We start from the raw sequence: 14,831 nt of genomic DNA, 5'->3' as shown, positions 1-14,831 counted from the left end.
GGGGGGTGGGAAAGAGGAAGAGAAGCTTGCACGGCATTGGATCTACCGCAAAGCTGTATCCTCCGGCTCGAGGGGGGTTATGAATGGGTGCAGCGGAAGCACCTCCCCCTCCGGACGTGACGCCCAGCCAATCGGCGAGCGGGCTGCGTGGATGGATGAGGTCAGCGCCGTGGTGTCGGGGAATGGAATGTTGCAAGTGTAACATTCAGAACCGGGTAACGTTCGACGGTCGGAACTCCGCGGTCGGCAACGTTCGAAGAGGCGGGGGAGGCGGCGATCAGCCTCCCTCCCTCCCACCCCTTTCCCTCCCGGAGGGGGGGCGCGCGCTGCTGTGCCATCGCCGCTCGCTGAAATGAATGGTTGAGAGGGGCGGGGGCTAGGAGGAGGAGGAGGCGGCCGCGAAGGCAAAGGAAGGAGGAGGAGAAGGAGAAGGAGAAGAAGAAGAAGAAACACCAGCAGCAGCAGAAGAGGCGGCGGCGGGTCTTTTCTCTGGTTGGGGGCCATCCGCACGGAGATCGCAGAGAAGCCTGGAAGAGAGACTTAGCTCTCCTTCCTTCTCCTCCTCCTCCCCGCGGAGCCGCTGCAAGAAAAGAAGGCGAGAGAAATGCAGGGATTCGTCAGGTTACGGCGCTCGGACTGGAAGATGTGAGCCTTAGATGGTGCTACGCCGTGAACCGGAGCCGGCTGCTTGCACAGGCTGCTGGTGATATACCGACTTTGCTCTGAGAAGCCAGGCGGCTCGGGGTGTGTGTTTGTGTGTGTGTCCGTCCGTCCGTCTCTCTCCTCTCTCTCTCTCTTTCCCCTCCCCCAGCGCTTCCCTATTTTGTGTGTTAGGAAAAGACATCAAAGGAATGTTTGTGCGAGTTGAAGTTGCTGCTGCAGCTCTTGCACCTTGATCATCCGCGAGCACCGGCTCCCCTATGTGTGTGTGAGAGAGAGAGGAAGAGAGAGCGAGAGGGCGGGACAGATTTCTCAAATCTTGTAACAGCAGATTTGAGGGCGAAAGGGGGAACCTGGATTCGGTGGTTTCATTTTGCTGGAGCGGGTGCCTTCTCCCTCTCTCCTCCTTGCAAGAGAATTCCTAGCCCCCCCTCCCTCCTTTCCCCCCCTCCAAAGCCGGGCTGGGCGTGATTATTCTCTGCCTGCTCCTGCTTCTCTCAGTCCCTCTCTCCTTCTCCTTCTTCTCTCTGTCTTCCCCCTTCTCTCTCCCTTTCCCTTCTCTCTCTCTCTCTCTCTCTCCCTTCCCCCCCTCCCTCCCCAATCTCTATTGTGCGAGCCAAAGATGAAAGACCGGAGGGGAGAAAGTTAAAGAAATCGCCCACATGCGCTGCATCAGTCCGAGGCTTTGGGAAAGGAATAAAGAGGAGGTGGGAGAAGAGAGTTTAAAGTCTTTGCAGGCGGGAAGATGGCGGACTCAAGCTGAAAGTGTCGACTGGCAAACTTGGGCGATCTTTGTGTTTATTTACAATCCTCTCGACCCAGATAGGACACATGCAGGCCAAAAAACGCTACTTCATCCTGCTCTCCGCTGGCACTTTCGTCGTCCTGCTGTTCTACTTCGGAGGCTTGCAGTTCAGAGCATCCAGGAGCAGCCAAAGCAGACGGGAGGCTCACAGTAGCAGCAGGAATGGCTTGCAGCACAGCGGCCCCGAGCACTACTGGCCCCGATTCCCGGACGCCCTGCGCCCCTTCGTCCCTTGGGAGCAGCTGGAGAACGAGGAGTACAACGTGCACACTTCCCCGAGGCAGAAGCGCGACGCCAACGCCAGCGTCTACAAGGGCAAGAAGTGCCGCATGGAGTCCTGCTTCGACTTCGCCCTCTGCAAAAAGAACGGCTTCAAGGTGTACGTCTACCCTCAGCAGAAAGGGGAGAAGATCGCCGAGAGTTACCAAAACATCCTCGCCGCCATCGAAGGCTCCCGGTTTTATACTTCTGACCCCAGCCAAGCTTGCCTGTTCGTGCTCAGCCTGGATACCTTAGACAGGGACCAGCTGTCCCCCCAGTACGTGCACAACCTGCGGTCCAAAGTCCAGAACCTCCACTTGTGGAACAATGGTAGGAACCACTTAGTTTTTAATTTATATTCCGGCACGTGGCCCGACTACACCGAGGACGTGGGCTTCGACATTGGCCAGGCCATGTTGGCCAAAGCTAGCATCAGCATGGAAAACTTCCGCCCGAAGTTTGACGTCTCTATCCCGCTCTTTTCTAAGGATCACCCAAGGACAGGAGGGGAGAAGGGCTTCCTGAGGTTTAACACCATCCCTCCTCTCAGGAAGTACATGTTGGTGTTCAAGGGGAAAAGGTACCTGACTGGGATAGGGTCCGACACCAGGAATGCCTTATATCATGTCCATAATGGGGAGGATGTTGTCCTCTTGACCACCTGCAAGCATGGCAAAGACTGGCAGAAGCACAAGGACTCGCGGTGCGATAGGGACAACGCGGAGTATGAGAAGTAAGTGGCCGCTCTTTTTTTGTCTCTTTCCTTCTTCGCACGTTAAAAGGTGGCCGCTTAATGGCTCTGTACAACCTCCTTTGAAGTGCCACGGTTCCGGGTCCGCTTCTTTTCTTCTACAGAATTCCCCCGATTGGAAACAAGTTAAAAACTACAAGCAGGATAAATGGAAATCTTTTTAAGCGTGGGAGCATTCTGAAATAGGAGGCGTGGTGGGCCTACCAGGTTTATTTGCCCCCCGCCCCTTGAGTTGGGTGGAGGCGTTTAAATGATTTGAGAATTGCACCCCCATTGGAAATCAGGATGAAAGCCTATGCATACTTGGGAACAAGATTGCTATCCTGTGTGCACTTTCCTGGGAGGAAGCCCCGCTGAAAAATGTTGATTTTATTGTAGAGTAAGCGTGCATAAGAGTGTTCAAGGGGCACCTTCCTGATTTCTTTGGGGCTTCCTCCTGAGGTTAAAGTGTGCCAGGTCACAGCTTTGTCTGGTAAGCTTCCTTGGTTCAGCTGCAGCTGAAGGTAGAGTGACCTGTGGTGTCCTAGTCCCTGTGACCCATCCTGGGTAGAAATTGAACAAAGTTCTTTGTAGCTTAGCTCCCTTATAGTTCTGCTCGCACAAAGGGCTTCTGCGTGGTGTGGATTTTCTTTTTAACCTTGATGGATAATGCCTAGAACAAAGTTCAAAGAAATCTGATGACTTGCTAAAACGCGTGGGCGTGAACATTTATTTAGATGACTGTGAGTTCGTTATGCAGCTGCAGAACTGATTCGGTTAATTTATGTACTGGATTGATGCACAGCCTTCACCTTGATTTTTTCTTGCACAAAACAGCTGTGAAACCAGGGAATGTTGTGGTGTGTCCAGCTCCAAAACCTTTTGCATATTTCCATGTTGACAGCTGTTTCAAGCGGTGTAAATGTTTCCTGTGGTTTGTTTCCTGTGGTTTTTCTGTTCCATGTCTTTTCCATAACAACCTCTCCCACTTTCGATACATTTAACTCCATAGGATGAATACCAATCTAGATAAGAAATATAAATTGCAGAGTAATATGGGTGGTACCTTCTGTTGGTTCATCAAGCGGTAGAGTAGATTTACAAGCTTTTGAGTTGTACAGAACCCTTGCTCCAGACCTAAAGCGAGGCTCATTGCAGTTCATACACTTACCCAGGTGTGTCAACAATAGCAGGTATAAACTGAGCTACTTCTGCATCCATGCTCCTTCCTATTCCTAGTGTCTCTCTTCTCCAGTATAACTTGCAAGTTGTGAATGTAACTTTTTTTTGCGTGTAGATGCTGTTGAGACAACAGCTTTGCAGAAATGGCCACTGTAGGGTTGTAGTGATAATGAGCCTGTTCGAAACTCATTAGTTAACTTTAAATGCCGACCACGTCTGTGCTTGCAGAGCTGAGGTCCCTAAGTAAAAGCAGCTTGATTTCCATGCGAGAAACAAATTTGGAGGCTTACTCCTTTTATTTAGATGTTGGTCCAAAATCAGGTTGTGTCAGGGATGGTTAGGGAGACTCGTAAGGTCAGAGATACAAGTTGGAAGACTGCAACCATTGTCAGTTTGTAAGTCATAAATGGAAAAGTTTGAAAGCTTGATTAGGACTAGAAGAATGAACATTACTGGCTCCTGCAAGAGCAGCCAAATAAGAAATATCTGTACTGGCAGTGCACCTGATTCCTCCACGAGGGCCAATTCTGTTGGCTGTGTGTATAATGTGCATTTAGAGGTCATGGGAATATCATCCTGGTGGTGCCCACATATTTGCGAACCTTTGCAGCTTGCACATAAGATCTTCCTCCTTGCATATTTGGGTGAGTGTGCAGAGTAAATGGGTCTCTTGAAGGAGGTGAGCGACTGAGAGAATGAGGTTTAAATGCCTGTAGGCTTTCAGGAATTTCTTTGTTTGGAATATGATCTACCACTCTGAAGTTGCCATCTGAGGAGCTTAGTCTAACGTTTCCATTCCTTTAAGTCTACCAGTTTGGGTATGTTGCCAAGCTCCCTTCGGTTCATTTATGTATTAAAAGCACGCTCTGCTTAAAAGGGTTGGCTCTCTTGGAGGTCTGGGTCCCATGCTCATTGGCCTTGACTAAAGGATGCCGAAAGTCCCAGCAACCGGGAATGTCAGTGCAGGACTTCCGTGCTGTCATTTCCCCCCTGGGAGAAGATGCAAAGGTTGCATTTCCTCTTTTTGGGCACCAAAAAATGCCCGGCTTTGTCTGAGGTAGAGCAGGGTGGATTTTTTTTTTAAAGGCAGCCTAGGGATGTTGACTCGCGGTATTTTAGAAAAGGTGGCTGTGATTACTTTTGCAAAATGCCATGAATAACATTTACTTTGGAAAGATGCTCACCTGTGTGAGCATCTGTTGGCACCCCTAGAAAATCACTCCAAGGCATAGATTCAGTGTGGATTTATAGAAGTTTGCCATTACTGTGCAGAACCCTATTTTCTTCCCTGTCTCTCGCTCCCCCCCCCCACCCTCCCCACTCCCCCTTATTCAAGTCCCGTCCATGCTTGGCTCTGCACATGCAGTTTATGAAATCTGACAAGGCCACATCCTGGGGGAAGCATGACTTACAGAATCCTGGCGGTATCTCTTTATAAGCACATTATATCTATTCTCATACATGTGATAGTTGTAGGAGATTGTCCTCTGTTAACTCTCTTTACCTTGAGGGGGAGAAAAAGGCGGCTTGCTTCTGAGAGAGAATGTGACAGTTCCAAAGAGTTTCCTGAAATCGCCTCAAAAAAAAAATCCTAGCCTTGCCTTCGATTTTGGCTGGAGAATAAGACCCTACAGATGTTCTTGGACCACAACTCCCAAGGCCATTGGCCATGTTGCCTGGGGGTGCTAGGATTCGGAGTCCAGAAACATCTGTCCTCCTATCCCTTGATCTAAATGTTGAGTTTTTTTTTGAAAGAACAGGCAGCATAAATTCCTGGTGCATGAGCCTCTTCATGGCTGGTTTCTTAGGGCTTGCAAATAGCTGTGTGGAACCTCTGTGGGCAGAGGCAATGTATACCAATGGCCAGAGATCGTAGAATTGTGGAGCTGGAATTTTTGAGGGTCATCACTGCTATGCAGGAATATTTTGCCCAATGTGGGTCTCGAACCCAGAGCCCTGAGATTGCGAGTCTCCTGCTCTACCAACTGAGCTATTCAGCAGGAGAGCCATTACATCTGCCCTAAGATTCCACACAAATCTTGCTGTTGTGAACGGAGTGCACTGCTAAATGATTTGGGCATCCGGTCCAGCAGTTCTTAGTTCCTTTTGGCTTGTGCTTTATAAGTTGAAGGTGCACCGTTCTCTAACTGAGGAATGGGCTACTTTGCCTCAACGCAGTTGGGTGAGGCCACTGTTCCTGTGCCTCCTAGTTTCACCTCGTGTTTGATATTGAATTTGCAGAGGAATTTATCTTTCCTCGTTTTTCTGTGATGGACAGGACTGCAGGTACTCCGCAGGTGACCTGTTGGCCTGGCAATATTGATCCTGGCAAGGCAGACACTGAGTGGCTGAATAAGGGAAAGCAAGTGTAAACTTCACAATTAGATTCACTTCTCCTTTTCCCTTCTTAAAAAAGGGTTATTGTGTTGTGTTTGCAGAGTGAGATTGCAATCCTGGGCATGTCTACTCTGACACAAGCACTGTTGGATTAAATGTTCCTTAACTCTCAGGTAAGTGTGCGCAGGATTGTGACTTCAATGCGCAATCCTCTGCACCTGGTTTACTCAGAAGGAAATCCCCATCACGTTCCATAGGTCTTCTTCCCAGGTAAATGGGTGTTGGCTTGTACCCTGAGTCTGCAATCTTGATTTTGTCTCCTTGGGGTTAAACCCCACTGAAATTGGACTCTGTGCAGGTAATTGTTTTTTGTTTGTTTTTAATAAACCTGGAAAGGATCAGGCTATAAATTATAATCTTTTGCAAAATCCGTTTGACTAGCAAATTGGGGGAGAACCTAAGTGTAAAAGTTGATGGCCGTTAAATTCTGTCCAGCGCCCCACTTTTTTCCTGTCTCTTTTTCCCCACCCGCAAATCTGTCCTAATAAGTCCCCAACATTTTTTGCAATATGCTAGTGAGTGTTTGACATGTTTTGGCTCAGTCTTCCCAAGTTCTATTAAGAAATCCATCTGCAGCACCGAACTAATTAATTTTCATCAAAGTTATGCATCTCAGCAGATAAAGCTGATGCCGACTAAAATGAATTGCATTATCTTGATTAGAATCCTCGCAAATGGGATTTAAGGAGCGAATAGCACTCTGTGTGTGTATGTATCTAATATACATTTTTTAGTGCCATTAATTCTGAATCATATAAATGCTTGTGTAGTGTGCTTTGTAATATGGGCCTAGGTGTTGCGTCTTGCTGCTTTTTTTTTTAAGGCTGAAGAGAAGCAAATGGTCTGCTGCTTTTTGAACTGGCAGGGGAAGGAATTGTGTCCGGAAGATGCAGAGTCCTTGGCGCATGTCCACTTAGCCCAATTTCCTATGCCAACGATCCATGAAGCTGCAAGGTGGACTGTCCACTCTGTTTAAAAGAGGAAGAGTGTGTATTACTCTGTATGTGTGCATATTAGTGATGCATGTCTTCTTTCCCCTGTACACTAGGTATTTCACGATTGTGTGAACGCACAACTTTTCATGGCGCCTGTGGAACTGATTCTGCAAAACTAAAAAATGCTTATTCTTGTTAATATAGAAAAGGTAAAAGGACCCCTGGACGGTTAAGTCCAGTCAGAGGCGACTCTGGGGTGTGACACTCATCTCGCGACGGTGGTGAGCTCCCGTTGCTCTGTCCCAGCTCCTGCCAAGCTAGCAGTTCGAAAGCACACCAGTGCAAGGAGATAAATAGGTACTGCTTCAGCGGGAAGGTAAACGGTGCTCTGGTTTCCGTCACGGGTGTCCTGTTGCGCCAGATGCGGTTTAGTCATGCTAGCCACATGACCCGGAAAGCTGTCTGTGGACAAATGCTGGCTCCCTTGGCCTGATGAGCGCCGCATCCCATAGTTGCCTTGTTTATTCTTGGATTCCCCCACTGAGTGGAAGTGATTGCTGGTGAGGAAATGGTTTGGCGATGAGGATCCTCTTTCGAATGGCAAAATGTCAGAAAACAGGAGTAATTGAGGGGTCAGGTTCTTAATCGGCAAATCAAAAAGCAATCGAGGGTCGTCGGTTTTTCGGCATGGCAGCTGAAATCAATGGGTGCAGCTGCTTTGGCCGACTAAATATTATAATATAATGTTTATTAGATACATTATGTTATAAGACGTAATAATGAAAGCATCGAACAACGCTTTGTTCTGGACCCTAGTTCGATGCGGTTAATCACTAAAACCATATATTCATAACAGTGAGTAGCAAAACAGAAATTTTAAATTCTTATAGCAAAAGATTTTGGCTTTGCCTTCCTCAGGAGAAAATTGTGCTGTTTCCAAGGTGGCATGTATAGAGCTTGCAGATGGAGGGCTCAAAAGGTCTTTAATTGTGGAAGGAAAGTGATGTTGGTACTGTCCTTTAGGTTGAGGCCATGTGGGGTTAATGTGTAAATGCAAAAATCTCCCCCCTTTTGCAAACATTCTGTTGGCATCCCTAGAGCAATCACTGATTATAATAATTACCCAGGAGTTTGCTGCAGGTGAGGCAGAGCAGGTAAAAAGGACCCAGTGTTCCTGAGACCAGACTGATGGCGGAGGAGTGTTGCTAATGTTTAGGCCGAATTGTTTTCACGTGGGAATTCCTTGCACCAGGGCGGGGGTCAGCAACCTGCGGCTCCGGAGCCACATGCGGCTCTTTTACACAGCTGCCGTGGCTCCGGGGCTCCGGGGCGGATACGCCCGCCCACTTCTCCAGCTGGCAGCGACCGCCCTCCAGCTGGCCGGTGGCCCGCCCTCTGGAGGCTGAGGGCGCTGCTCAGGGGCGTATCCAGGATCACCTGGCCTTGAACAGCGGGGCAACGGGGCTCGGAGGCGGTGGGGACGCAGTAGAGGTGGCGCAGCTCAGCCGAGGGCTCTGGCGGGGAGCGCGCCTGAGGCGCACACGCTCCTTCGGGAAGAGATGGAGCTGGGCGAGCGGGAGGGGGAACTTTGAAGACCCCGCCTCTGCCTCCGAAGCAGGCACCCATGGGAGAGGCCGCCCCCCGAGCCTGCCTGGCGGGACCAACCCTGCCCAGCTCCGGGAGTCTTCCTAGCGTGGGAGGCGGCCTTGGGGCGGACAGGGGAGCTCCGGGGTCGGCGGGTATGTGGGACCCCGCGGCATCCAGAGGCAGCTGGGAGGCGGGACGGGATGGGGGCAGGAAGGGGGCCTTCAGACGCGTCCCCGCACGGGCACTGGAGGCCAGGACTCCTCGGCTGGGTCGTGGGACCGTGGGGGAGGGCTGGCCGCGGTTCCTCTCGGAAGGCTGCTGGCTGCTGCGTCGAGGTGACGAGGTAGGCAGCTGCGGGCTGGGCCAGGGGCGGCGGGCGAGGGGGGAAGCCCTCTTTTTAAAAATGGTCGAGGAAGCGGCGCCTGTTTCCCTGCCGCTGCCTCCTTCGCTCCTGGTTCCGCTCGCAGCCTCAGACCGCAGTCTCGCGGGCGCGCGTCTCTCTCCGCCCCGAAGCAAGGCCGGGACGTTTTGCAGTTTTTCCTCTGTCCTGAGTGTGTGTTAGGGGAGCCTTGACAAAGCACCTGTTGGTGTGGAAGAGAGGAGTCCTAACTTGGATCTGTGTTCATGTGCAAAATCTATCGCCATTGTCATTAAGGGGGCAGGGAACTCCCCTAAAAAGGTTTGAACACTACGAACTACTACAGCCACCTGTATGCAAGTCAGCACAAACATCACAGGCCTCTCTGGTGCAATTCTGTGCTTTATTTAGCAAGAGAGGAGGTTGGAAGAGGTGAACATAGCCTCTGGTCTGGAATATTAAGGGTAAAAGACACTAAGATTATTGTAAAAGCCAGCAGTCTTCAATTAGACATGGGACAAACATTTAACACAAGTGTGCAGTTGAGGACTCATTTTTTTTATAAAACAACAACAACAAATAATCAAATATTTGTATGCTGTTGCAACCCACCTTGGATCAGGCTGTGACCTGGTAGTGGTCCCCAGGGTGGATAAAAATGAATGATTTTTTTAAAAAAATAATGGATTTTTCTTATTTAAATCAGATTTTTTTAAAATTTAAATCGGATTTTTAAAAATAAAATGCAGTGTTATATTTGTTTTAAATGTCGCAATGGTTTTGCGGCTCCCAGTTTTTTTTTTCCCTTCGGAAACGGGTCCAAGTGGCTCTTTTGGTCTTAAAGGTTGCAGACCCCTGCACCAGGGTCATTCACTTGCACGATGAGGGTGGAGCATCACTTGCGACCAGGTACCCTGGGATTCAGCTGCAGAGAACTGGCATCTCCCTTGCCACGTATGAATTGGGCCTGCAAGTCTATTTTGAGCCAATGCGCTGTTTTAAGATAAATAGCATCAAGCATTTACTTAACTTAATGGATGGGTGTTTGACGGCGAGCTGAAATCTGACTTCCTGAGGGTTTTCTCTGTTCATTATCTGCTTAGCAGCTTTACCAGGAATACCCAAGGAGTTGTCGGTGCAGGTAGGCAAGCAGGCAGCCGTCTCTGTAATAATAAGTGATTAATAGCTGCATGTTTATCTATGTAGTTAAAGCAGCATTTTCTGTATTGCTAAACAGACTATTTATTGTCTGCGTGTGTGTATGTTTTGTCCATAGCCCGTAACCGTTTCTGTGTGTGTCAATACAGGAGCTATCAGTTGCATCAGCTGTAGATTACTTCACATCAGAAGGATTAATGAGCGTAACCTTAAGTTATGTGTTGCCTGTCTATGAATGCATAACATCTTAGGGAAAAGAAAAACCATTCTCTCTCTCTCTCTCAAAAAATAAAGTTATCCTTCCAGGCTAACTGGGGGTAGGGGGGAACCAGATGGTGCTTTGCAATCATAGAAGGGCATTGTGATTTAGTGGAGTTGAAGCAATTCTTCCAATTCCCCCCCTTTTTTTGGCCACCTGCAGTTCCTAATGCCCCGCCAAATCAGCTCCAGAGACTTGAGGGTCTATAGCAGGGATAGGAGGTGAGTGGATTTCAGGGGAAAGGGGCAGTTGGCCGAAATCACATCCCCTCGTCTTCTGCCAGTGGACTTCTCTGCTAGAATTGCATCTTTCTATGCGTACAGGGGTGCCAATTAGAACCAACCTAGCGGGAATGTAGTCGACGTTTAACACATCACCTCCGTAGTATTGTGTCTCTTGTCTGCAGAGAGGGTCTTGGGTTCAGTCTCTGGCCTCCAGCCAAAAGGTTCATGTGGTGGGAAAGACTTGAGGAATCCTACTGCCGGTCGGAGCAAATAATATTGTGATAGCTGGGGAAACCGGATAACCTGCTATGGTTACAGGTAGGTAGCCGTGTTGGTCTGCCATAGTCGAAACAAAATAATAATAAAAAAATTCCTTCCAGTAGCTATGAGTAGATTTCTACTAAAATTGTAGATTAAATATTTCTTTGCACCAACTGAGGAGTGTGCTAGGTATAGGGTTTCATGGATCTTTGTCTGATGAGGAACTTTGTTGCCTCTTGGAAATTTGCAGAGGAACATCGGAAGAGCCTGTGTCTATGTAAATATAGTTTTATACAGTCCTGCTGGAAGATATCAATGTGCCCCTTTGTTGCTGCTATTCCTGGGTTCTGTTCTCTCTTTTCAGTCCGCCAGCAAATTGTTCTTTAATAAGCCTTGCCATTTCCCATAATGTCCAGTAGACCTTACGGTTCAAAGCAGAGTGGGTAGGAATTCCAGTGTGGAGTCATGAAAGCAGGCTTCTCTTGATGGAGGAATTCAAAGGCAGAGGACGTGGCTGGCCGAGCAAGATTTGACATGTTTCGTGCGCAGAGAGAGAGAGAGAGGCAGAGAAATACACGGGAAGAAATTCCTGTTTTGCAAAGAGGCGTTGATCCAATAAAAGGCCCTACCTGGCTGTGGATAATACGATTCCGGGACCGGGGGGGGGGGGGGAAGAAATCACATTGAGGATAAATATGCTTGTAGCAAGCTTGCCAACCCCCCCCCCCATTTCTTTTGAACAGGTGACGATGCAACTTTCTTTCCTTCCTCATTCAAAAATGCATTTTAAAATGGTTGTAAAATAAACCAGGGATAAAATACGGAGCAGGCGTTTTGGTTATTTAATTTAATTATATCACATCTTAACCCCTGTTCACCTCCCCTCATTGCACCTTGCGTTTGGATTATAACTCTGACGTTCAGGCAATCTTTTTAGAGAACAAAGTTGTTCTTATTTTTCCGTTGTAGCAATCCCTCTTTGCTTGTTGAAGCTGTGGGGGTCGTAACGGGAGTGCAGCAGCAGCAGACCTGCTGTCACAAGAATTCTTCTAAATGCCGCACCCTAAATGCCACATGTTCTATAGCTTGCCGTGAAATTGGGAAGACCTTTAGAGATTAGGCTCTGGCTCACGGTCCTCATCCTTGGGAAGCACCTTTCCTCTGGGACGACTAGTGTGTAATTTTGTTGTTGTTGTTCAGTCGTACAGTCGTGTCCGACTCTTCGTGACCCCATGGACCAGAGCACGCCAGGCACGCCTATCCTTCACTGCCTCCCGCAGTTTGGCCAAAAACTGCGTGTAATACTTTAAAAAGTGTGTAATACTTTTTAAAATTGTTGCGTTTTCTTTGGTGGCTCCTCGTCCTGTGGAATGCTCTCTCCAGAGGGGCTTGCCTGGCGCCATCATTGCATAACTTTAGGCGCCGGGCAAAAATAAATAAATCCTCTTTACCCAGGCCTTTGGCCATTAATTAATCTATGGCCTGTTAAATGTGTATGTGTGTGTGTGCCCACAGTGTACAGTTGCCAAAAAGGAATGTCTACTTGTCATTTGGGGGCCAGTCGGCTCAAAGGTTGTCTTTTTCAACATGGCTTTTCGGTTCCTGAAAATCGTTCTGATTGTGCAGATAAAATATCACAGATAGAATTCTACCAGATGCACCTGGTTTGGGGGGAGACAGACTGTTAGTATGATTATTTCATCATTAAATTGTCCATTATTTATGCTTTTTGTTACTTTTTTAAAAAAATATTCCTTAAAGATACGTTCTTAATGTTGTACACCGCTCTGGGGTCTTTGGATATAAATCTAATAAATAAACAAGCAAATAAATGTTCTTTCTTGATAGGAAGATGATGCTTTGCACACATCTGCCATTGTTGATAACTAAAATTCCTGTGTGTGTGTGATCGATCTTGTCAGCTTCTGCAGTGCCGTAAAAGCCTCAGGTGACGTATCAGCATGTACCTTTTTTAAAAGTCCTACCTCAGGTGTCATGGAAATTATAAGAGTTTGAAAGGACCTCACAGCATCCCCCATAAGTGGGCCATCCAGCCTCTGCTCAAAATCTCAGTAAAAAAGAGATTTTGCAGCAGTTCTTCCCAAATCTTGTTTCTTGTTCTTTGAACCCCGTTGGTCTGGCCGAGTCTGTTGCAAAGACCACTTTCCCCTCTAAGCTGATAAGAGGAATTGCCAGTGCTTGACTGATAAAATCATTCTTGTAAGGCAGCTAATAATAATCTATGCAGGGCTGAATTCGCTTGTTCAAACAAGTTTCCTTTTCTCTCCCTTATTTCCCCCCACCCTGCCCCTCTGTCCTTTTGAACAGTATCAGTAACACATAACGGCTTAAAAACTCTTCCGTAAGCAAATTTCCTGTTTGTTTACTTGTTTGTCTCATACTTTCTGTGCAATTGAATGGAACAGAATTAGCCCTGATTTGGTTGATTAGCTGGCTATGAAACAAAAGTATTGAGTGTGTTAAGAATGTCAATTGAGCAGGCTTCCAGATTGGATTGTATCGTTTTCTTTTTTTTCATTTCCCCTACATAATTGTAACGGGTTATAATTATATGCTTGGATTTGTGCCTTTTTGACACAGAGTTCACTATAAACCGTGATCATATGCAGGTTCCCATTGTATGCTTGCACCCAATTAAAAACCCATTTGAGTTGCTGGAATGTGTATGTGTTGAGCATTGATGTCTGCCGCTGATAACCTTCCCTCTTGCCTGCTGCATAACTTGCTCTGGGTAGAATGAGTCTTCAGTTTCCTCTCCGAGCTCCTCCCATTAAATTGCAGTTGGTCATTGGAATGTGGACACAAATCAATGGCCCACGTCCTTTTTTTGTTTCCTTTTGTTGGAGATACAATCTAAAGTCATTCAGAAATATTGCACACATTTTAGATCAGGAGACTTTTTATTTTGGTAGGTGGCTGAGCCCCATGGTCCGCTGCATGCTGCCCGCAGAGCGAGATGTTCAGTGCAAGCCTGTGCATGTTTACCTGTAAATAAGTTGCATTGAGTTCTGTGGGGTTTGCACAGGTAAGCGTGCATCAGATTGCAGCTCTCATTCTTGGGCTGCAATCCTAAGCAACAGAGGTCTCCAAATATTGTCTTGGCTTACTAACCAGCCTGTAGTTTTTCTCTTCCCGTCAACTGGTCCCCGTGTCTTGCAGCTTTAGGGGAGACGAATGATTTCATTTCAATTGCGCTGGGGTGCTGCAAAAGGTTAGAAACGGGAGAGGGATTTGCTTTCTCTAAACTTTGGTGTGAGTGAGAGGAGGCTTTGCCTGTCCTGCAGAACTTGCGGAGATAAGAAAATTACAGGGATATCTTGCATTTCTTCTAATCTTATCCAAACCAGGGGAACGCTCCCTTAGCAAGTGGATTTGTTGGTGCCTGCGTAAATATGCTTGTTAAGCAGTAAATCTTACTGGAAATTAGGGGAGACTTCAAAGTAAACATAATACTTTCCGGCTGCAGAAATGGAGCTGGGAACATGTTCTGTCCATGTGGGGGCAAATAGAAGGGGTGCAGTGAGAGATTTTACTTTCTTGGGTTCCATGATCACCGCAGATGGTGACAGCAGTAACGAAATTAAAAGACACCTGCTTGTTGGGAAGAAAGCAATGACAAACCTAGACAGCATCTTAAAAAGCAGAGACATCACCTTGCCGACAAAGGTCCGTATAGTTAAAGCTATGGTTTTCCCAGTAGTAATGTATGGAAGTGAGAGCCATAAAGAAGGCTGATCGCCGAAGAATTGATGCTTTTGAATTATGGTGCTGGAGGAGACTCTTGAGAGTCCCATGGACTGCCAGAAGATAAAACCTATCCATTCTTAAAGAAATCAGCCCTGAGTGCTCACTGGAAGGGCAGATCCTGAAGTTGAGGCTCCAGTACTTTGGCTACCTCATGAGAAGGGAAGACTACCTGGAAAAGACCCTGATGTTGGGAAAGATGGAGGGCACAAGGAGAAGGGGACGACAGAGGATGAGATGGTTGGACAG

At 47.6% G+C, this 14,831-nt stretch overlaps 1 protein-coding gene across 1 annotated transcript in view; it reads left to right on the top strand.

The window, feature by feature from the left end:
- The first annotated feature begins 824 nt into the window (after positions 1 to 824).
- Positions 825 to 14,831, top strand: part of EXT1 (exostosin glycosyltransferase 1) — a 254,182-nt gene continuing 240,175 nt past the window's right edge. The window contains exon 1 of the mRNA XM_033155780.1: positions 825 to 2,459. Coding sequence (XP_033011671.1) covers positions 1,492 to 2,459 — 968 coding nt within the window. The 5' untranslated portion in view covers positions 825 to 1,491. The remainder of the gene's footprint in view (positions 2,460 to 14,831) is intronic.

This window comes from Lacerta agilis, chromosome 7 (assembly GCF_009819535.1).
Source record: "Lacerta agilis isolate rLacAgi1 chromosome 7, rLacAgi1.pri, whole genome shotgun sequence".
In the NCBI taxonomy this organism is placed as follows: domain Eukaryota; kingdom Metazoa; phylum Chordata; class Lepidosauria; order Squamata; family Lacertidae; genus Lacerta; species Lacerta agilis.
The sequence above is the reverse complement of the archived record's forward strand: the minus strand, read 5'-3'. Positions and strand labels throughout refer to the sequence as shown.